Below are 24,813 nucleotides of genomic sequence, written 5' to 3' on the forward strand. Positions count from 1 at the left end.
AGGTTCAATGTTGATAAATGCAGGTTATGCACTTTGGCAAAAATAATATAAATGCAAGTTATACACTAAATGGCAGTGTGTTGGATTTCCTTAAATGAAAAGGATCTAGGGGTCTTTGTAGATAACACGTTGTCTAATTCTGGGCAGTGTCATTCTGTGGCTACTAAAGCAAATAAAGTTCTGTCTTGTATAAAAAAGGGCATTAACTCAAGGGATGAAAACATAATTATGTCTCTTTATAGGTCCCTGGTGAGGCCTCATCTGGAGTATGGGGGCAGTTTTGGACTCCAGTCCTTAAGAGGGATATAAATGAGCTGGAGAGAGTGCAGAGACTAAGTGCAACTAAACTGGTTAGAGGGAGGGAAGAGTTAAATTATGAGGGGAGACTGACAAGGTTGGGGTTGTTTTCTCTGGAAAAAAGGAGCTTGTGAGGGGACATGATTAGACTTTACAAGTACATTAGAGGACATTATAGACAAATAGCAGGGGACCTTTTTACCCATAAAGAGAATCACGTACCAGAGGCCTCCCCTTCAGACTAGAAGAAAAGAAGTTTCATTTAAAGGAACAGAGTAGGGGGTTCATCACAGTCAGGACAGTGAGGTTGGGGAATGCACTGCCGGGTGATGTTGTGATGCTGATTCAGTTAATGACTATAAGAGGGACTTGGATGATTTCTTGGACAAGCAGAATATACAAGGCTATTGTGATACTAAATTCTACAAATAATATAGACATTGGTATATATAGTTTATATATGTGAGTGATATATAGGTCTGTATGTGTTTTGGTTTTGGTTGAAGGCACTGTTGTCATTTCTCAAAAAAACGTAATTATGTAACAGAAATCACCCTCTGCCTATGGTCTCACTGCCCTGTATACAGTAATAATCCAAAACTGCAGCATATCTGCACACTCACTTGAATGGCAACACATCTCCAGCGCTGATTATATTGAAGAGACCAGCACAGCGCTGAGTATTCCAAACTGTCAACAAGCCAGACAGTCTCACAGCCATTAAATGATGGTGTCAGAGACAAGATCTAACATTTGTCCATAAAAAGATTTCCACTTTTGCCTTAGAAGTGGACAATCTTTTTCTAATCTATTAAAGGGGTACATCTGTAAATCGGTACAAAAAATCATAACATAATAATCCTTGTTTCTACTTAGTTATTTATAGTTTGACTTTTGATTTCACATTATTTATATGTAAAATAATTTTTTTTATCATGAGAAAGTTGAAGAATAAGATAACGCTAGATCTGAAACGTCTGTGCTGTATCTTTCATAGGTTTTCTTCCCTTTTTACCGTTTAGAATTTTCGGTTGAACCATTTCTGGAGCAAAAATCATGTAACAATGTAATTTCCAGTCTTAGCTGCCAACGTTTGCTTTCTGGGTAATGTAAATAAAGATCTATATTCCACCTTACACAGGGCAGTTATTGATGAATGTATGTACAGTACTTGCTACAGATGTCTGAACATCTGCTACAGATGTTCCTCAGTCCCTCATATCTAACTAAAACCTTAACTCATCAATTTAATTGTTGTTTTTGGAAAACCGTAAATTTGGAAATTTGGAAAACTGGAAGAGGAAGAAACACACTGGAGTTCTTTAAAATCCCAAAACTTTATTAACCCATATTAAAAGTCACACATCATGTCTAGCTTGACGGGTTTCGGGCACAGGCGCCCTTAATCATATGCTGATTAAAGGCGCCTGCACCCCAAACGCGTCAAGCTAGACATGATGTGCGACTTTTAATATGGGTTAATAACGTTTTTGGATATTAAAGAACTCCAGTGTGCGAAAACTCAGTTTCTTCTCTTCCTGTTCAGCGCAGCGTGGGAAGCCAAGGGAATCCAGCACCCGGTGATATATCCATGGTCTGCCTGCATCTTAAAGAAGACTTGTGGTGAGTCGGAGCGGTATTGCCTATGTATATTCAATTTGGAGAACCGGGCAGGCAGTTTTGACCCAGGCAACCCTTCTGGGTCAAAACTGGACAAGTGCCAAACCTAGTTCCCTCTCAACTGGAATCTTTTTCTGCCAACTGAAACATACAGTACATTATTCTAAAAAAAACCTCTCTTTATCCCTCTAATCTTGGGAACCTTCATCTCATCTCTCTGCTTCCCTTTATTTCTAAACTACTCAAGTGCCTAGTTCAGATTCCACTGATTCTCTTCTACTCTGACCATGACCTGATGGACCCCCTACAATCTGGCTATAGGCTACAACACAAAACCTCTACACCATCAATATTTAATAAATTACATAAAGTAAAAATGTGGTTGTCCCAACGATTCTTTAAATTAAATTCCTCCAAGGCAGAAATGGTTGCCTTTCAACATCTACAACATCCCAAACACAGGTAACATCTCCATTATGCCCAGTGCCTTGAGGGATATCGTATATCTTATATCGTATTTGCTGCACTGTCCTTTATTTCCCAAATCTAATCAATAACTGTTTCATTTCACTTTCAGTTGATGAATATTCACACCCACACCCACACCGCATTTGAGATAGTTATGCGCCATTTTCATAAGCTCCACTAAATGAGCTCATGTAAGAAAGGAGGTATATTGTCTTTTAAGTTTGTCTTTAGATGGACCTTGTCAGGCCTAGATTTGAGGCTGATACCAACCTTGGGGCACCCACCTTGTAAGATGATCAACAGCTCATTGCAGTGTGCACCAGAGATAACAGAAGTGCATTATATATTGGATAGGAGTGAGTGAATTACCACCTAGCAGTAATACATTATACACTCCTTTTAGCAACAGGATTTACAGTAATAAATAATTTCATTCTATTATATCCACAGTCTATTTCTGGTAAGGCAAGTACCACACACCTTGCAGGTACCAGGCAAGCCATCTGTGCAGCCAACACTACTATGCTAATTTGGCAATATCATTAACGCATTTCTTCCCCCACATGGGGCATTTGGTAGGGGAAAACTTGCAACTGAGGCTCAACCACGGCCAGAAAGGTAAATTGTACAGAGCTGTAAAGTATCCCTATATCCACAAAATAAAGGCCCAAACAACCCGCAAAACTGGTTGTGACATGTTCCTTACTTGGGCTATAAACTCACCTTCTATAAACTTACCTTTGTACAACAGGAATATCAGAATTCCAGAGAGGACAATCAAAATAAGGACAACAGAAAGAATGATAATAAGTGGAAATTCAGCTTCTGTGAAGTGAGAGGAAAATGCAGTTCAGATGAGACTAAACTAGAAGGGACACAGGCACATTTACTAAAGGGTGAAAGTAAAATTTGGTGTAGTTTCACCAAACATGAAGATTTCCCTCAACATCACCGATACACCAAGTTTTGGAGAATTAACTACGCAGTGGTAAAAACCCTCTTTGCATTGGAGCAACTTCACCTCTCTTCTCCAGGTGAACTTGCTCCAGTGAAAATTCTCCAATTCACTAAGAGCACAAGAGTGAAATTTCTCTAGGTTCAGGCTGGTGAATTTCCATTATAAAGATAGAGCAGCCACTTTTAAATCTCCATCAACCTCGACCTTTCCATGCTAATTTTATCCATGGCGAAATTTATCTAGAGAATTTCCCCATTACTATTGTATGGGGAAATATACTGGTGAATTTTCACAGAGTATTTATGACAGGAGAAAATTCAGCTCTTTTCTCTTGTAGAATTCATTGATACTGACCACAGTATAAAGTATATACACCTGTCTCACTAACACACATATACTTGTAAGTAATTTGGGAAGGACTGGGCCTCAGGGCAGCCATCAGGGGAGGACAGGGCGGACAAGTGTCCCGGGCATGAAAGGGGACCTGGCAGTGCTGCACTTTTCAGAGCCGGGCCCCCCTTGAGAGCGCCCAAGCTGTGCGGCCATTTTTAAAGTCCCAAACAGCCGAAATGTGGAAGTGCCAAACAGCCGAAGCCACAAAAACAGCCAAACTCCCGAAGCGGCGAAAAGACCCGAAGTCACGAAAACAGTCGAAATTGAAGTCCTAAATCGGCAAAAATAGCCGAAGCTTCGAAAATAGCCGAAGTCCCGAAGCGGCGAAAAGACCCAAAGCCACGAAAACAGGCCAAATTGAAGTCCTGAAGCAGCGAAAAGACCCAAAGTCAGGCGAAGTTGAAGCCATGAGTTCAAGTCTACTGAATTCCAATGTGTGTTTTCTCCTGGCCACCAATGTATTATTTTTTTTTATTATGTATTATTTTAATATTCTATAGGCCCCTGTCACCAATTTTTTTTTAAAAAAAAATATTTTTTGGGGCCCCAATTTTGTTTAACTTGTAAGGCGGGCCCTGATGCTAATGTTTTTTTAAAAAATATATTCTTTGGGGCCCCAATTTTTTTTACTTGTAAGAGGGGCCGTGGCACCAATGTTTTTTTACTTTTAACTTTTTAACAGGGGGCCCTGACCATCAATAGCTTTTTATAACTTGTGTGTGGGGGGGGGGTAACTTTTTTAGTGCTGATGTCTGTGTGGTCTTTTAACTGTGATGTGGAGTGGGCGGGATCTGTGATGGGGCGCCAGTGTGGGCAGGGCCCAGGGAGCCCCAAAAATGTTGTTGTACGGGGCCCTGTGATTTCTAATGGCGGCCCTGCTGGGTCTTGGAACTTATGCTCTTAATTTATATAGATACTTGGGGGGGGATAGCCATTGAAGGAGGTATATACTCTGGAACACGGGGGCCTCTCTCTGATCCCTAGACTAGAGGGACAGATGGACCTCTCTCCCTGAGAGACAAACACACATACATATATATGAAACTCACACACCTCATAAACACTATATATATATATATATATATATATATATATATATATATATATATATATATATATATATATATATATATATATATATATATATATATATATACATGTGCATTCACTATACAGATTATTTGCTTGAGGCTGACAAAGGTATGTTTTAGTGATGTACAGGCCGGCCTGATACCCTCAGAACCCATGGGTTTATTCGCAGTTCGGCAGCACCGATCCGCACCTTTATGCCGCCTGAGGCGGCCTTCCGTTGCACGGCGCTAGTGCAGAGAGCGCAATTGCACTCTCTGCACTAGAAGAGCCGAATTTCCCGGTTGAAAACCGGAAATTCGGCGATTAGTTACCAGGAGCGGCATTTTTGCCACCCCTGGTAAACGGGGGGGCGCTGCCGCCTGAGGCGAGTGTCTCAACTCGCCTCATTGGTGGAGCGCCCCTGCAGTTCGGTCAGGTTCAGGCCGACTTTGCACCCCCATTTGCAGGTGGCGGGCGGGACTGTTCACTGCCGGCTTCTGACTTCCGGCTTCCACTTTTAAAACCATGCACTTGCTTGCCCTGCCCCTTTTGTGACGTCTTTGGGTCAGCGCGGGTCTATAAAAGGAACTCGGAAGTCGGGCTCGGGCTGGTGTAGTTGGAGGGAGGGTGGGTATGTTTGACTGGCTGCCTGTATGTTGAATATAATTAATAACACAGTTCTACACATTAAAGATACTTTGTTATCACCTTGGTGAGCGGTAATTTTACCATAGTATTTACACAAAATAATATAGTGAATAAAGTACCCCCTCTTGTAAAATATAAGGATATTATAAGTTACCGAGGAGTTTCATGACCATATAAACGTACGAGACCGAGTGTTTCTATCCAGGTCATGGAACTCCAAGGTGACTTCTAATATCCTCATATTTTACAACTGGGGGTACTTTATTTATTATAATACACGGTTCAGTGAGTCATGTGACAGAAATGACATCCCTAAACTCTGATTATAACTGATGACATCACTAAGCTCCGATTATAACTGATGACATCACTAAGCTCCGATTATAACTGATGACATCACTAGGCATAATTTTTAAGGATTAAATTACAGGATATTCATTGCTCTTGTGTATTATATACAAATATGTGACATTAAACAGAGATGTGCTATGAAAATCCATCTGGCAAAGTAAAGTGAACTCTGGTGAAGTTATGAGAAGAGAAAATTCACACTATAGTAAATGTGCCCCACAGTGAGTGATAACTGTGTATTGTATTGAGAGGTAGGAAAACTGAGAGCTCTCTATATATATAATGATTAGTTCTTACTCACCTATAACATCCAGTCTAGTCCCTTGTCCATAGTTAAAAAATGATTTGTGTAGAGAATTGGCAGCACAATACTGGAAGATCACGATACAGTAATAAGTGTCTGAATCATTTCTTTGCACCCCCTCTATATGAAGATCCGCTTGTCCTCTTAACTCTGTTCTTCCTTTGAAACTGGAATGAACCATTTGTTTGTTGGGGTGATAGACATAATCCCCTGTGGGACTCCCCACTCTCCAGTAAATCCAGGCCCATAATGGAGTCTGTGTAGAGTGAAATGAGCAGTTGAGGGTGACTGAGTCTCCTTCTGACACTGTGGTATTATGGGACTGACGGATGTCTAATTCTTGTTGGGTGCTTTGCTCTAAAAAGAAAACAATAGTTGTTTAAATAGAAAAACCTGATTAAGTATAAATGTAAGGTCATTGGAAATTTCCCATGCAGTAGATATGTAGCATGTCTGAAGCTGTAATACCCCAAAGGTCAATTTGTTTGTGTAAAAATGTATGATTTTCTGATACACAAATTTTGGAACTTTCCAGAAATGTATAAGTGTTTGAGCATAAGAAATCTCCTGATCCAAACATGCTTGGCCTGTAGGTAACACTAAGGGGTTATTTATTAAAGTCTACAAAAACTCTTTTTACTTAAAATGTGAATTGTTAGTAGAAATTAAAAACTCAAATTTTTCAGAATTAAACCCTAAGGGTGTTAAAAGTCTGAATAAAAAAGTACTCCAACTCAGACCTACTGAGTTCATGTAGAAGTATGTAGAAGTCAATGGGAGTCCCGAAAATATCCTGATTTGCGTTGGGTTTCGTGCAATAATCCAAAGATTTTGTGGTTTTCGGCAGAAATAAAAAAAAATCACAGTTTTTGTGCATAAAATCAGAAAAATTTGATTTAGATTTTTTTTCAAGTTTTTTCAAGAAATTTTTCTGTAAAATGTATAGATAAATAAGAGGAAAAAATCCTTGCGGAGTAGTTTTCAGAAAATACTTAGTTGTTTTAAGATTTTGCTAAATAACCCCCTTGATCTTCAATTTCAGGCTGGCACAAACAGGACTCCCCTTCAGAAATGATAAAGTTAAAAAAGTTTATTCAGAAAGAGACATCTCCATGTTTAGCCTTACACGTTTCGTGATTTGTGAGCATTTAATCATAGGCCTGTTGGTAAATCAGTTGAAACTATCAGCCAAGAATAGCCCAGGGAATAAAAGGGAATTAGAGAAGTAAAAAAAGGGAAAACCTGAGCATGACATGAGCTGGGGCCGGGGCAAAAACTTGGTAATTACTATGGAAATAGGGGGAGTTATACCTTAAGTTTACAGTAAACACCTTAAATTCTGGTGAGAGATATTACCCTTTACCAAAACTTGAGAAACCCTGTAGCCAAATCCTTGGGGTGACTTCAGCCTTAATATGGGGGGGTTGTGGATGCACACCTGAGGCCAATTTCAAAAAGTATAAAGCCCTGTCTAAGTAATTCAAGTAAATATGCCAGTGCATGTAATTTTGAAACAGGGTTTTTTTGTTACAAAGTTATGATCATAATATTGATAAGCCACCATACCACGTCAAGGTAAAACCCCACATGGTGGTCCCTAACTTATTTATCTTTAGTCATAGTAAACAAGGTATATTACCTCTCTGTAGTAACAATTCTTTATGTAAACATCTCCTGTGCTTTGGTTTCAAACTCTGTGCTAGATCCTCCCCCGCCAACTGCTAAGCGGCTTTTAAGTGGGAGAGACTGCCTTAACCAACGCCCATTTTAGAAAAGTCAGGTGTTGTAATTAAAGACAAAGTAGAGTGATATGTGCAGTTGCACAATAGTGTGTATACCTGTGTAAGTGAAATGTGAAGGTGTGTATGGTAGTGGTAAGGGAAAGTGTATGTGTATTTGGGAGTATGTATGTAAGAAAGCATAGAATGAAAGAGTGTAAAGAAGAACTAAATGAAAGACACAATAAGTGTGTGTGTACATAGAGAAGTGTCTAATGGGACGTTGGTTTTTTCACGGCTAGATCCTCCCATGCCGCTAGCATTTATGGCTTTTAAGAGAGAGCGATTGCACAAACCAAGGCACAACAAGTGAGGGGGACCACCAAAAGTATAAAGGGGTGGGTATGAGGGTGCAATAACCACATGAGCTTAGCCAAAGCTTCCGGCAAATACATAAATATGGGGGGGTTGTGGATGCACACCTGAGGCCAATTTCACACATATCACTCTACTTTGTTTTTAATTACAACACCTGACTTCTACTTTTCTAAAATGGGCGTTGGTTAAGGCAGTCTCTCCCTCTTAAAAGCCGCTTAGCAGTTGGCGGGGGAAGATTTAGCACAGAGTTGAAACCAAAGCACAGGAGATGTTTACATAAAGAATTGTTACTACAGAGAGGTAATATACCTTTTTTACTATGACTAAAGATAAATAAGTTAGGGACCACCATGTGGGGTTTTACCTTGACGTGGTATGGTGGCTTATCAATATTATGATCATAACTTTGTAACAAAAAAACCCTGTTTCAAAATTACATCCACTTGCCTATTTACTTGAATTACTTAGACAGGGCTTTATACTTTTTGAAATTGGCCTCAGGTGTGCATCCACAATCTCCCCCCATATTTATGACTTCAGCCTTAGGCTCTTCCAGCAGACTGGTACAGACTCATTATATTTGCCATGAGTGTTTCTGGTTAGTCTTTATAAATATGGAATCTCTTGTATACTAAATGAAGTGTTAAAATGTATAAAATGTATAAAAGTTGACACTATGAAGGTAGATGCATAAAGCAGTATATGAGAAGGCATCACATTCCAAGAGACATGCCTCTGTCTCAGCATCTCAGAGACCCTCCCCTATCTCACTGTCATGTGCTCTGATTGGTGCCTTCTTATTAACCATTCATGTACCAGGCAGGAATGTATACCCTTAACTCCTGTTATACCAAAAGCTGTTTAATCCATGTAAGATTTGCACTGTTATCATGGAATAATAGTTTGTCCATGAACAGTGACCTATATGATGTTTGCTTTTACCTGCTGGTTTCTATAGGTGATTAGACCAGTAACACATTTTGCACAGTTTATAACATAACCCCATAGCTTCCTGTTCACCAGAACTCGCAAAATATGAATTACCTTCAATAACCAGCTCAGTGCCAGATCTGATGTTATTTTCTCCTTTAGATGTTCTCACAATGCAGCAGTAATATCCTGAATCTTCTCTCTGGACTCTGTTAATTTGCAGGGAGACATCAGTTGGGAAATCCACCACTGAGTAACGACCAGTTTTATCTTGTGTATCTAGTGGGTGAGATTCACTTATACAGACTGGACGTGGTCCCTTTCTCCAGGTAACTGTCTGCAGTGTCTCACGGGTACCAGGAGGATAATGTACATAACAGGGGATAGTGATGGTTTCTCCTGGGAGGGCAGGAATCACATCCAGCTGTTCCACAGAGATCTGAGCAGGTTCTACAGAGAGAGACATGAGGGTGGGACAGTGATAAAGGAAACAAATACTATAAATGTTCTATTTAGAATATGGGGGGAAAGGTCACAGGACATAGCGTATCTATATATGTGAAACTATACAGGCAGAGGTTATCATAGTAACATAGTAACATAGTAAGTTAGGCTGAAAAAAGACACACGTCCATCAAGTTCAACCTTTTTACTTTGTTTGACCTGCCTAACTGCCAGTTGATCCAGAGGAAGGCAAAAAAACACATGTGAATCCTCTCCAATTTGCCCGAGGGGAAAAAATTCCTTCCTGACTCCAAAATGGCAATGGGACTAGTCCCTGGATCAACTTGTACTATGAGCTATCTCCCATATCCCTGTATTCCCTCACTTGCTAAACACCATCCAACCCCTTCTTATACCTATCTAATGTATCAGCCTGTACCACTGATTCAGGGAGACAATTCCACATCTTTACAGCTCTCACTATAACAAACCCCTTCCCAATATTTAGGCGGAACCTCTTTTCTTCTAATCGGAATGGGTGACCTTGTGTCAGCTGGAAAGACCTACTGGTAAATAAATCATTAGAGAGATTATTATATGATCCCCTTATATATTTATACATAGTTATCATATCTCCCCTTAAGCGCCTCTTCTCCAGAGTGAACATCCCCAATTTGGCCAGTCTTTCCTCATAGCTAAGATTTTCCCTTTACCAGCTTAGTTGCCCTTCTCTGTCCCCTCTCTAATACAATAATGTCCTGTTTGAGTGATGGAGACCAAAACTGTACGGCATATTCTAGATGGGGCCTTACCAGTGCTCTATACAGTGGGACCCCCTCCTCCCGTGACTCTCTGCCCCATTTAATACAACTCAAGACCTTATTTGCCCTTGATGCTGCTGACTGTTCTTGCTTGCTACAGGCAAGTTTATTATCTACAAGGACTCCAAGCTCCGTCTCCATTATGGATTTGCCTAGTGCAGTCCCATTAAGGGTATAAGTGGATATTGTTACATCCCAGGTGCAGGACTTTATATTTATCAACATTGAATCTCATTTGCCACTTAGCTGCCCAGATTGCCAGTTTGTCAAGATCCTGTTGCAAGTGTCACATCCTGGATGGAATTAATTGGGCTGATAGTTTTGTGTCATCTGCAAACACTGATACATTACTTACAATCCCCTCCCCTAAGTCATTAATGAACAAGTTAAATAAAAGTGGACCCAATACTGAGCCCTGAGGGACCCCACTAAGAACCTTACTCCAAGTAGAGAATGTCCCATTAACAACCACCCTCTGTACCCGATCCTGTAGCCAGTTTCCTATCCATGTGCAAACGACTTCATTAAGCCCAACAGACCTTAGTTTAGAAAGCAGTCGTTTGTGGGGCACAGTATCAAACGCTTTGGCTAAATCCCCCTACTCTCCAGAATCTTACTTACCTCATCATAAAATGCAATCAAATTCGTCTGACATGACCTATCCTTCATAAAGCCATGCTGATTGTTGCTCATAATGTCATTCACTAGGACAAAATTTTGAATGTGATCCCTTAAAAAGCCTTCAAATAATTTGCCCACCACAGATGTCAGACTTACTGGCCTATAATTGCCAGGCTGAGACCCTTTGCAAATATTGGAATAACATTTTGCCAACCCATAGGCACCATACCAGATGAAAACAAATCAGAGAAAATCAGAAATAGGGGCTGGTCTAAAACTGAACTAAGCTCTCTTAGAACCCGGGGTTGTATTTAGTCAATTAAGGTGCCACCTCTCCAGTTTTGACCCGGACAGCCCAGTATTTTGAAGGGCTGCCCGGGTCAAAACTGCCTGCCTGGTTTTCCAAATTAGGAAATTTGGCAGGATTCCCAATAATTGACACTGCAATCGGCCAATCGGTGATCGCCGCATCATAGCCCGACTCCCAGCTCCACTGCCCACCCCTCAATGCTTTAAATAAACCCCAATACATCTCTGCTTGCTATACTTATACTGCTCCAATCTTTATCCACACATGCTATACAGAAGGAGTATACCTTAGCATTGGACTTGGCTGTCAATAGCCCACCAGGGCTGGAAACATAAGGCCCCCATTGCCAGGCCCCTTTCCTGATGAACCCCTCCCACCACCCCTGCTGATGCATTGAGTAAGTTTTACCATGTTCCTCAAATCACCCTTGGCTAGGCTTGGGCAAGAGGGAGCAGCAGGGGGAGCATCTACAGTGCCATCGGGAGCAAACCTGAGTCAGCGGGGTCCATAAAGACCAGGACCCACTGTTTTTTTCCCGGTGTCCTGCTGGTCCAGTCTGACCCTGGTATACCTGTAATGGTTACCAGTGTGCCTGAGGAGGTGATTAGGGTCAGCATAGAGTAAAAATTTACTCATATGATTAGAGTTTGTCTGATGAAGAAATTGACAATGTCCTGGGTAAGAAATGAGAAAGTGATGTACATTAACTGACATATGCAGGAAGGTATAGAATTTCTAATATAGGGACTTGGGACCAACTAGCTTTTAGGAGTAATGGGGTATTAATACCTTTTCTCTCCTTTAATATTGAACAGTGGGCTTGGGTGAGCATTCAACTAAAGAGGTATTTCCTATTGTATAAAGAGTTAGATGGATAATCTCTGTAAATAGCATTGTGATATGCAAAATCATTCACTCACTCACTAACAGTTATTAACTTGAGGAAGGGAAACATTAAAGTGATAATAGGTGCCCTAGTGTCTTGAGTAGACTAAATGTTGCCCATGGAAATGCCCCTAAATTAAAGGACACAAGATGTTGAAAATGTACTTGGCAATGAGTGTGCATTTATGAGGAAAATCATCTGGCAGTGAAAGGGTGAATGTAAAACAATTTCTAGGTGCCCAGATGAATACAGTGCCACTAAAGATCAGAGGTACAGCAGGAGAGAAACATGAGCTACTATATTATCTGCCATCTCTATAAACTTATTTATTAACTGCTAAATATTGAGGTGACATTATTACCAGAAAAGATCAGCAGGGTCCCATATCTATTGTTCCAGGTATAGGGGGGTACAGATCCTCCAGATGCCTCTACTCTGCAGCAGATCACTGGCCCATCAGTTGGTCTCAGCCTGTGGATAGTGATTGATGCTGAATTGTTCCCATAGGGAGGGTCCAGCCTGAAGATTCTCCCAGAGTATTTACTGATAGATAATATATCATAGGAAGTGTCAGACTCCCAACACCCTCTCCCGGTACTGACTCCCCAATCAATTCTGATCCCCTTATCATATATGTTTCTGTTATAAGTGAATGTACAGGGGATGGTAATGGATTGTCCCTCAGTCACTCTGATGGTTCTGATCTGATGGGCACAGAAATGATCTGATGAAGTTCTTCCAATTCCTGGAATAAAACACAAGTACAACATCAATATGGAGACTACAGAGATGAGCTACAGGACTGTATATTACACTGCTGGGAATTCAAACACTGAACCAAACACAAAACAGGACATGAAGGCAGAGATTTGATCTGTTATAATTTATATTCTAGAAGATTAGTAGCAGAAATGACACACGACACACAATGTGGGTGTTTTGGTCTCTTGCCGTCACATCTCAATGTTCTTTATATCAGCCAGTGACATTATTAAATCTGTGCCCCAGAAATGACTCGTGACATGATCCCCCCAATATCTCAGGACTAGGTGCCTCCTATGTTCCCACTAGGGTGCTCTTCTAAGACACTGGTTTTTATGGGATGGAAAATCTCCTTCTTTTTCCCTCTTTTGTAGCTTCCAATGAAACAGTAAATGTGAATGATGTTTGTATGTAACAGGGAATAGCATAAGGGGAATGGGAGTAAAACTGTGAGAAGCAACAGGTGTGTGTGGGTTACTCTGAGGAGTAGTGGGGTGTGTGTAAGGGTTACAACATGTGACATGTGAGACATTTACATTTCGCCTCTTAGTGTTATGTGGTTTTAGTTTAGCTTAAAATTTTGCTTGTCATTTTTGCATAGATCATTCTGTAAGAAATTTGCCCAATAATCCAATAAAGCCGAGTTTTCCCAGACACAATTTGATAAAATCGAGTTTTTGTAGCGTCGGTTGTACGATACGATTTTGTCACAATGTTTTTTCCCCCACGTTTTTGAGAAAAAATTATTGATAAATGAAGAAACTTAAATATTTGATCCTTGTTTCTAGAATCGCCAACATCAAAATAAAGAGACCATGCAAGCCTGAATGACTCTCTGAACCTATTGTCTTCAGATTTAACTTTCATGGAAGGGCGTTTGATCGACTTTGTTTTAATAAAAAAACTAGATTGATTTTACTTTATTTTACTTGATTAATGAAATAACCCCCTTAATATTGTTTATATTTTTGTTTTTTTTATTTAAAAAAAGTCAGTTTGAAAATCCACCCCAAATTATGACTTTGTATTGTACTGACAGTGCTCTCATAAAGTTGTTCTATCTTATCATACTATATACTCATATCATTGGCAGTTATGTTTACCAGCTAATATTGTACACATTAGAATTCATACTGTAATTATTATGTTGGGACATATAGGATATCCTATCCCTATAGAGTTAAAACCCTACCTTTATGTATGTAGTTCTCTTTTCCCTTGTTATTGGGCCAAGCCCTTCTAACTGGTAAAGTGTAACACCCTCACCTATTGGACAAAGAGTGTAATGACACTCCCCTGCCACACTGCTATATAGTGTTGTGCAGGGAGTGGCCCCTTCCTCTTTGGCTCCTGGTGCTGCTGCTAGGTGAATCTCCATTGAGCCTGGGATCACCATAGGCCCCAGTAAGCATTTACCCCAGAGGGACCTGACACCTTTGGTGCTAAGTCGGGGACCAGGTAACCCCATGAATGAGGACCAGCTAATATAGTAAGATCTTGTTATAGTCTCTCTAGGAGAGTAAGACAGAGAGGTGTAGCAGAAAGAGCAGTTGTCGCTCCAACGAGGATTGTAGGAGGAAGTAGCTTCCCACAAGGCCTGTTTGCCTTTAGAGCAGGCAAGATTTGCTGAAGGGCAATCACCTGGATTTCAATCTAAATTGAACACCCGTAATTGATGACCATGATTCAAAAAATTACAGTAAAGCTAAAGTACTGGCATCTGAGTCCCATCATATCTCTTTTCTTTCTGGGGTACAGCTAGGAGACTTGTATATTAAATAGGTTTATTTCTTGCCCCTGCTTAAATGTTAGCTCTTCCATTCTCTTTCCCTCCTTTCCCTGTGCATTGATTTCAGGAGTAAAACAATGAACTTGCTGCTACTTTTTCTTTGCTTTATCTCAAACCGTTTCTACTTTCTGTTCTAGGAATTATTTTTCAATTTCACCCACTGTCTTAACCCAAAAAAAGTTGACCCAACTGCCATCCATGCATTTAACTCATTCTTATCAATAATTCTTCCAAAAAAAGTCAGAGTGGAAAACGTTTCAACAAAATAGAGTTTTATTTGAATCGTGCAACTTTTTATAATTGACTCTTGGAGAGCTTGACTTTATCAAATTATCGACAACTCAAGTTTATCAGATTATCAGAGGAAAACCAGTGCAGATCATGATGTCAAGAAACAACTTCAGAGACATCTACCATTGACTTCGACATGACCAAGACAGGTTTCAGATGGAGTATTTTTCGATTTTTAGCAGCTTTGGGGTATATTAAATCTCTACAAATTTGAGGGGTTTTTCCTCTAAAAAGCTAAGTTTTCCTCTTTAAAAACTCAACCACAACAATTCAAGGTTTTATAAATGGGCCCCTAAATGTTGCTTTTGGGTTTCCACTTGAAGCCATTTCTGGGGCTGAATTTTAATCAACATCCAACTCAATTGCATCCTGGGACTGGGTCTCTCCTGACCTCCCATGCAGGGAATTATAGGGATGTTTATAGGGAGCATCAAAAAGAAACAAGTATATAGTTATTGGTAGTACAGACCAATAACTATGTTCCTACAAACACACAGCAAAGGGTGATGCTCATATAAATGGGCTAAAGACCGGGAATCTTACCTTGGAAGAACAGGAGAAGCAGAAGACTTGATATCATGTTTTTCATTATAAAGAATGACTCCTGGTGTCTCTGTTTTCTGTCGGAGTGATCAGTGCCTGCATTCAAGTGACTGTTTGTGTAAATGTATGTTTGATGCCACTTCCTAATTATCACGTTAAAAGAAAAGGGGAAGTTGAAGACATTGTGAAAGTAATGAGAACTGAGGAAAGGGGGCAGAGATTACCATAAAGGTTCCACAGAACTCGTCTTACTGCCGCTGGTCAGTGGTCGTGCAACTGCCGATAGTTTCTAATTATAGAGAGGCTTGTTGAGAAGTTCAGTGAATGAGATCTGTGCAGAGATAACACATTAATAGTAAGTTGTGCAGCCTTTATCATTGTCACCATCTACCAACATAGCAGTATTGTTAGAATGAAATTACAGAAGAAAAAAAGATCGTAGAAATATTTAGACTGCACTGTTGATAAAACACTATTAGCAGTTAAAGGTTTCAATCTCATCAGTTTAGATATAATCACTTTTAACATTGAAACAGTACAGTGTGTGACATTGATACAGTTCAGAGCCTGATAATGTGTGTGAGTCTGTCAGTATAGAGACAGCTGATTTGGGCAAGGAAAAAGCTTGTTTAGACTTGAGTCACGCAATGTGGTACAAACAAAACATTTCTCTCTTGCTCTGCGGTTTCTATATTACATTTTTGCAAGTATAAGTGCCGGGGCTGTGGGAGAAGATGTATTGAGTGTCTTTATCATATACCACAAGTCTGTTATTGCTCAGATTCACACAGTTCCTAGGGTTGTATATATATAATTTACTGTATTGACATTCATTATTCCTTGTATCTCTGACATGATCCAAAACATTTACATGTTAACATGCTCCTACTGTTGTTTCAGTGAATATTCCTACACCAATTGTCATGTTTGTTCGCATTGTGTGCCCAGATCAAGGAATAGAAAGTTCTGTAGGATTGGGTGATACAATATCTCTGTAGAAGTTTCCCATTTATTCCCCAATATCGATTGTTTAAAATGAAAATATCTATTTTAAAAGTCTAACTGTGACACTGGGATGTGTTGAAGAGGAAACAATTGCTCCTTGACCTGTTGGGTTGACTGCCTGTAAACAAGTCATTTTGACCATAATATAAATTATTTATTTCTAGTTAACAACATCAAACATTAATAAATTTAACTAAACAATAAGTGTCCACTCACCATTCCCCCAAATCGCCCCTTGATTCATTGTCCTGAAGCTCCAAAGACACAGGGACTGTTAGGGAAAGAACACAGATACAGAATTTCACAGGTTAGATGGGCAAGAATTAGTCTCATGGTGGATAGAGTTATATAACGGAGCTAAAATGAAAAAAAAAAAGATTTTCGGTTGGCTGACAGGTTATGTTTAGGTTTTACTTACAAAGGGTTGAAGGTTAGTGAATCATTGTGATTTATAATTTCACCAGCAGCTGTTTTATGATACAATGTGATTATTATGTTACCACAAGAACTTTTAAGACCATAACCACATTAATGATGGTAGCGCACTAAATTCCAAATGGTTGGTGTACACTGCAGGGATATCCCTCATCCCTCATATGCGAAAATGTCAGTCATATTAAGGCATACCCTTAAATCCATATGTCTTCTTCTCCCCTGTGGATAATACATCACCCCCAGTGCATGATTAAACACCTTGGGCACCTCCTAACAAGTAATTCCAAATACTAACAAACCCCCACCAGATTCACCTCCCACAGGCAGAGTATGACACACACAGGGAGCCTAGGACAGGCAGAGTATGGCACACGCAAGGAGCATAGGGCAGACAGAGTATGGCACACACACAGGGAGCATAGGACAGGCAGAGTATGGCACACGCAGGGAGCATAGGACAGGCAGGGTATGGCACACACAGGGAGCATAGGACAGGCAAGGTATGGCACACACAGGGAGCATAGGGCAGGCTGAGTATGGCACACACAGGGAACATAGGACAGGCAGAGTATGGCACACACAAGGAGCATAGGGCAGGCAGAGTATGGCACACACAGGGAGCATAGGACAGGCAGAGTATGGCACACACAGGGAACATAGGACAGGCAGGGTATAGCACACACAAGGAGCATAGGACAGGCAGAGTATGGCAAACACAGGGAGCATAGGACAGGCAGAGTATGGCAAACACAGGGAGCATAGCACAGGCAGAGTATGGCACACACAGGGAGCATAGGGCAGGCAGAGTATGGCAAACAAAGGGAGCATAGGGCAGGCAGAATATGGCACACACAGGGAGCATAGGGCAGGCAGAGAATGGCACACACAGGGAGCAGTGGAGACAGGAACAAAGTTCTGGTGCCCCTCCAGCAGTTCGTATGAGGTGGAACAGGTGAACAATGTGAGCAGTTTCAGTCTGGGATAGTACAGGGGGGATTACAGGTTTTATAGTCACAATTTGAGGTGTAAACAATACAGGGACCAGTTGATCTCAGTACTGATATTTTCTAAAGCTTACACATGAGCAGTGGGAGCAGTCAAACTTTCATGTAGGGGGGCCACACAAGGGCCAGATGGACAGCACTGAAATACAGCATGAGGGGCCAGGAAATGCATTGTAAGAATAAAGTCCTGAAAACTGGCATTTTCCAGCAATTCATTCCACACATGATCAATATTACACCACCTTCAAACTTTACTGATGTAGATAAATTCATTTAACTTGTTATGTGTTTGGTACAACTGGTGTATGTGGATAATCTCAGACTGTATCATTAGTTCAGATATCACATAATAAAACCATTCCTATAGTAATACACACTGCTGCACCTCTCACTGAAGTAAACTCACCAATAAACTCATTATTATTATTACTCATATTCTTAATACTGTAATAACGATTATAATAATAATATAATGATAAAAATAACCTCTATGTCGGATATAGCCACTGCCTGATTGAAGTAGAAGACTTTAATGGTGATGTTTAAATACATTTTAAATCACTGAGTGACCCTCTGCTAGTCCCAAATCCCACCGACATGTGGCTGAAAAAAAAAAGTTTGACTTCGACAATTTCAGATCAACAGGAGTAAATGGTGATTTTATGTCTATTACACTAAACTGGGCCTGGCTGCTATTCTGTGTCTTCTTCTGGGTGATGTGGTTATATTTGTATGTTCTACACAATTACACAGGGATTTGGGACAAGCAGACGGTCACTCAGTCATTTATAATGTATTTAAACATCACCATTAAAGTCTTCTACTTCAATTAGGCAGCGGCTATATTATAATAGAGGTTATCATCCAGAAGTACATACAGAATAGCAGTCAGGCCAAGTTTAGTGTAATGGTCATAATATAGTGATGGGCGAATTTATTCGCCAGAAGAGAATTTGCAGCAAATATCTGCATTTTGCTGATGTCTAATTAATTTGCGAATTTGCCGTCACCGGCGTCTGAACCATTTAGATGCGGCAAAGTTTTACGGACGCCCATTGACTTTAATGCGTGTCGACTCTCGCCGGCGTAGAAGTTGTCGCAAATTTTTCCCAGTTTCGGGAATTTTGTGGGAAAAATTCGCCCATCGCTAGTCATAAAATCACCATTTACTCCCGTTGATCTGACTGGAAATTGTCAACATCAAAGTTTTCTTTTTCACCAACATGTCAGTTCCTGGTCACAAAAGCCACAAGTTACAGGGAATCACTTGCAACACATTCTCTGCAAGACGTTGGCAACTCTGTTTGAAAATGTTTTCAGCGTTAAAACCCTCACTGTTTTACTGGAAACCCAGTGATTAATGGGTTCCCACCATCAAGTCTTAGTTGGACACTTGTAGAGTGGAGCTTTATCCATGGCAGGATTTACTGTACATAACGGGACTACCAGGTCCACTACTACTCGCCCTCCTCTTAATTCATGTGCACACTCAAATTTTCATCATTAGGTTCAGAGTACTGAGCATTGGCACATGGGAAATTAAAATATCCCATAGTGATGGGTCGGGTTTTATTTTAACCAAACCAAACCCGACCCACATCTGCCTCCTCCCCTCGATTTATAGGCCTGCACCTCTCCACCGATGACATGACAAAAAGGGCGAGAGCGTGCCTATTATTATTATTAACATGTATTTATATAGCGCCAACATATTGCGTAGCACTGTACCTACAAAAATAGAGGCCAGAAGGAGGAAGCCGACAGCGGACATGGGAATAGTAGGCATATATTGAACACAAAACTCGGAGATCCTATGACTCTTACCTGTATCACTGCTGCAATATGACATTACAATAAGTCCTTATAAAGAAATGACACCAGACTGGAGAATGAGTGGAGAAAGGCCGCAGCTGCTTTTAGTATAACTCAGAATTAACATGAACTAAGTATTCATTCCCAAAAACATTTTACCTGTGTACAGTTTTGTTATTAACCTCTTTTAGCCGGGCGCTTTACTCCCGCCATGACTTAAATGTTCTACCCAAAGCCAGAACCATCAGTTGACATCACTACTTACTAAATAATTTGAACATGCGCAACAAATTATTTTTTTTTAAATAGGGTGGGTGGAGTTTCACAAGCGGTGCTGCCCCGGCTGCAATGTGCACTACCGGACTGGTCGGCCCACCGGGACTGCTGTTCAGGGCCCCCCTCCGAACCCCCCCGGCCCCCTACTGTGATGCACCGGCACGCATGCTCTCTCGTTACCACACTCTTGGTGCACATGTGCAGACTGTGCGGTGCCGAAAAAGATTTTTTTTTATGGTAAACTCTGAATGTTGGGAGAGGGGGGGTCTGGCCCGGTGGGGGCCCATGAGGGTCGGGGCCCACCGGGTTTTTTCCCGGTGTCTCGCTCGGCCAGTCTGACCCTGTTTTCGCAGGCTTTTGTCAGGAGGGAAAACGAACCAATAAAATGTGCTTCACCTTTACCTAAAAAAATTAACTATTAGCCCTCCAGGCAAAAGCCCTAATATAACATGCCTAATATATATTAATATGTCCAGCTAAGGGGGGTTAATTACCCCCTGCTGGGCTCAGGGAGAGCAGTCAGAAGAGCTCAAGCTGAACCTGCCCGCGACCCACAAAGAATGTGGTGAGGTTGGCCTGAACCTGCCCGACCCATTGGTAAACCCACGGCTAGTGGTGAGTGAAATTATTCACCAAGTTTTGCAGAAAAGATGGCGCTGAGTGAAAAAAAAATGTTGCACGACAAAACAGTTTGACGCCCAGACTTCAATGCATTTCGGCTAATTTTCGCTGTTTCACAAATTTTTGGTGAAACAAAACGGTTCAGATTCGCCCATCATTACTCATGGGTGCTGCTGACTAATCCCCGGTGCTTCAGAACCAATGTGAATGGGTGGCATGGCACCCCTAAAATCCTGCTGTCCTGGACCTTTGAGGTCTTCCCACAAATCCAGTTCTGTCTATATCTAGTAAGCTTTAAATTCATAGATAGGGATGGGCGAATTTTATCGGCTTGTTTTGCCGAAAAAATGGCGCCCATAGACTTGTATGGTGTCGTGCATCAAAATAAAAAGACGCGTGTCAAAAAAAATTTCGTTGCGCGACAAAATTTTTTTGACGCCTATAGACTTTAATGGGCGTCGGCAACATTTCGCTGGCGGCGAATTTTTGGCGAAACAAAACGGGTCAAATTCACCCATCCCTATTCATAGACTCTACAAGTTAACAAACCTGAAGTGATCACCACACATTGTCCATTAAAGCTGTTAGATCTCTCTGATGATGAAAAATATCATTAATACACTGCCCCATCCTCAGCCTGAGCAGAATCAATGGTCAGATCACAATGTGTTTTCTCCGGAGTCTGTCTATCTCTCTCAGTGTCACTTTGTTGTGTGTCATCTGTTTTTAACTCATCATGTTGGTGTAATATATAATATTAATATTAAATAGCAGGACAGTGTGTGTCTGTGACTTATTGCAGATCTTTCAGTAGACTGAGTGGGACAGACTGATTAGACAAAAATGTGTCATGTTTCAACAGAACCAGTGATATTTCCTCTTGCTCTTCACAACTTTATTACAGCCCCAGATCTTTGATTTACAGATGTTTTTCAGGGGTAACATTTGGAGGGTTATTTATCAAAGGTCAAATTTTAGAATAATGTGAATCTTTTAAAACTCTAATAAATTCAATTTTATTCACAATTCGAATGGTATATCATTTATGAAAAAATTTGAACGTCTAAAATTGTATCTGTAGCACATTGAATATTTGATTTAATGATGTACAATATATATCTGATTTATAGTGAATCAAACCTAAGTTTGAGTAAGTATAACTCAGCAGATTTTGGTATAGTTATTTGAGTCCAATGTCCCTGATGTAGTTATATTGCTGGACAAACGTTCTATAGCAAACATAAGCATTGTTGCCCAGCAAACATCTTTAAGAATGAATAAACAGACAGCAGACAGACAAGACTCAGAATGAGTAACAATGTCAGGAGCTACCTGGGATCGAACTCTGAACTTTACACTCACAAGCACCTGCATTATTTCATTGAGCCACTGGAGACCGTTGGAGTCTGATTCTACTGGTATGATTAAAGACTTTCTACCTTATACGTTTGCTCACCTCCTCCTCCTCCTTCTTGCTCAGACTCCTGTGCCTGATTCCTGCTTTGTTCCTGAGATTCCTGCTTTGTTCCTGAGATTCCTGCTTTGTTCCCTGTTCCTGTGTTCTCTGCTCCAGTTTCCCATTACCTGCACTCTGTTGGATCTCCTGGTAATTGACCTCGGCTTGTTTACTGGACTACCCTCTGCCATCAGCCTGCCTCCGACCTCGGCCGGCCATACGGACTTGTTATTGCCATCAGCCTGCCCCCGACCTCAGCCTGTTTCTCGGACTTGCCTTTATTGTTGCCTGCCCTTGACCACCGACCAGTGTAAGAACTTATATTATTTTTTTATCTTTTGTTCATCTGTTATGTTGAAATACTTTTCATTATTAAAATCTTCTTCTGCATAACATGTTTCCGGCCTATCAAAACCTCAAATACCCACTGTACTCGTGTTATACAGCACCAAGGCTCCTAACTACCAGCTACTCACCTGTGGCCAAGCCTGACAAACAAACTGAGTCTTGGTGAAAGAGATACAAAGTTCTTGCTGATCTTTTAGAATTGCATTGGACAGCTTTTTGGGCTGAAGACCTCCTTAAGCTAACTATATTGCCTAGATCAGCATTCGGGGGTTAAAGGTCTCTTTAGCACACCTTCACTTTACATGGGTAGCTTTGACTCGGACCCTTGAGTGGGTGCCAGGATTTGTACCATCGCTTGATTATCGGGAACCTGAGGGTGATGAACCAAAGGTTGTGGGGCTCCCCGATTATGATGCAGAACTGGCTATTCTTGTAATTACCATTATATGAAGTTAAGTAAACGTTTTTAAATTCTACCTTAACTTGTGTGTGTGTAAGTTATTGCTCACAAGCAGTATATCAAAAGGTTTAATCATTGATTCTGTATATTTGTATTAATAGTTTTATTAATATTAATTAATAAAATTATTGATATTGATAAAGGTTCACCCCTTTATTACATTTGGCGTAGTTGGCAGGATTAACCGTTTTGTTGCTTTGAAATGCAGTAATAACTTATATAAACTTGTATAAATAGTAGAATTTATTTATAGTGCGACTTTGTATGGTAGTGAAGTGGCATTATTGTAGTGGCTAGTGCAGGGCAAACATACTGTTGAAAGATAGAAAAAATGTTCTCTTGGTTGAAAAAGAAAATTAGAGGTGTAGATGATCAAATGAGCACCCTTCCCACATGGGCTAGTTCCGTACCCTGGACCCATGTTGCTCAGGATGACATAAGGGATCAGCAATTCTCTCAGGTGTCTATGGGGCAAATTCACTAAGATTCGTAGTTGCGCCAGGCGCAACTTCGCCGCACTTCGCCAGGCGTAGTTTCACCAGCGCTCCGCAAATTCACTAAAATCCGAAGTTGCGCACAGGGGTAACGTAAGGTTGTGAAGTTGCGCTAGTGTTGATTCGCTAAGCGAAGCGAAGTTACGCTAGCAATAGTTAATTTGCATACGGCGCCAAATTCAAATTTCAGTGGAGGAATACGTAGAATCACTACAAATGCCTGGGAAACCTTCAAAACATCAAATAAAATTTTTTTTTTGCCCTACACATGTGCCCACTGTATAGTTAAGTTGCCATGAGTTAGGAAATGTAGGGGGGAAGGAGGGGAGCCCCAAAAATTTTTTCGATCTTTTTCAGACTATCACCCATAATATAGAAAAAACGCCAGCGTTTTTTGGGACTTAGAAAAAATTTGAACTTTTTTTGAAGCAATCCCTATCTACTCTATTGCGCTTCGCCTGGTCTGAGGTGGCGAAGGAAGTCTAGCGTAAAAGGTAGCGTTCAGTACACTACGCGCGTTAGTGAATTTGCGTAGTTACATCCATAGCGAAAATTCGCCAGGCGTAAGGGTGCAAAGTAACACTAGCGAATTTACGCCAGCGTTCATTAGTGAATTTGCGAAGTAACGAAAATGCCCAACGTTAATGAATTGACGCTAGCGTTTGGCGCTTCGGCGCTTAGTGAATTTGCCCCTTTGTGTTCCAAGGAGTCAGCACAAAAGAGTTGGTTGTGCTTTCAGGAGCTCAGGAAGGAGACAATCCAAAGGGATTGGGGAGCAACATCAGCATGAAAAAGTCCCTTGGAGTGCCAAATAAGGGCTATTTGGCAGTTCCTATGTGGACTGACAGCCTACAGGAGATGCTACTTGGCTCTATACTTAGTTTTTAAATAATTAAAACTTGCTTTTAAGACAGAAATTCAAAAATAAGCACCTGCTTTGAGGACCCTGAGAGCAACATTCAAGGGGTTAGAGAGCAACATGTTTCACGAGCTACTGGTTGGGGACCAATGAGCTAGAGTAAGAGCTCTTGTAAATAGAAGAGACTGGGACCAGTTAGCCAAATGGTCAGAAGCAGATTTACATGTGGAAAATCAAACAAAAGATCTTTTAGAAGTAATATTGGGATCACTGGTGACTACAATACAAGTCACACAAAGTGCAGGTACTGTTGACAGCAGGAATTTATAAGTAAAGAATTCTTAAGTACAGAAGCAGCAAAACAACAGTACACTAAGAAAAAATGTTCATCTGTTGCAGCGGTATTAGCTAATCTGGGCCAGACATATTCCCAGATATTG

General features: G+C 40.7%; 2 protein-coding genes across 3 annotated transcripts in view; one reads left to right on the forward strand and one right to left on the reverse strand.

Moving 5' to 3' along the window:
- LOC108710653 overlaps nucleotides 1-15,704 on the reverse strand; it is a 20,235-nt gene extending 4,531 nt beyond the window's left edge. For both annotated transcript variants that reach the window (XM_041587360.1, XM_041587359.1), the window contains exons 1-5: nucleotides 15,604-15,704; nucleotides 12,580-12,963; nucleotides 9,251-9,586; nucleotides 6,108-6,467; nucleotides 3,124-3,210 (exon numbers count right to left, since the gene is read on the reverse strand). In XM_041587360.1, the coding sequence (XP_041443294.1) occupies nucleotides 3,124-3,210; nucleotides 6,108-6,467; nucleotides 9,251-9,586; nucleotides 12,580-12,963; nucleotides 15,604-15,649 (1,213 nt within the window). In that variant the 5' untranslated portion in view covers nucleotides 15,650-15,704. The remainder of the gene's footprint in view (nucleotides 1-3,123; nucleotides 3,211-6,107; nucleotides 6,468-9,250; nucleotides 9,587-12,579; nucleotides 12,964-15,603) is intronic.
- LOC108711761 (sialic acid-binding Ig-like lectin 14) overlaps nucleotides 9,361-24,813 on the forward strand; it is a 46,942-nt gene continuing 31,489 nt past the window's right edge. The window contains exon 1 of the mRNA XM_018253790.2: nucleotides 9,361-9,465. The gene's annotated coding sequence lies outside the window, so the exon portion shown is untranslated. The remainder of the gene's footprint in view (nucleotides 9,466-24,813) is intronic.

Source organism: Xenopus laevis, chromosome 3L (genome assembly GCF_017654675.1).
Source record: "Xenopus laevis strain J_2021 chromosome 3L, Xenopus_laevis_v10.1, whole genome shotgun sequence".
NCBI classification, from domain to species: Eukaryota; Metazoa; Chordata; class Amphibia; order Anura; family Pipidae; genus Xenopus; species Xenopus laevis.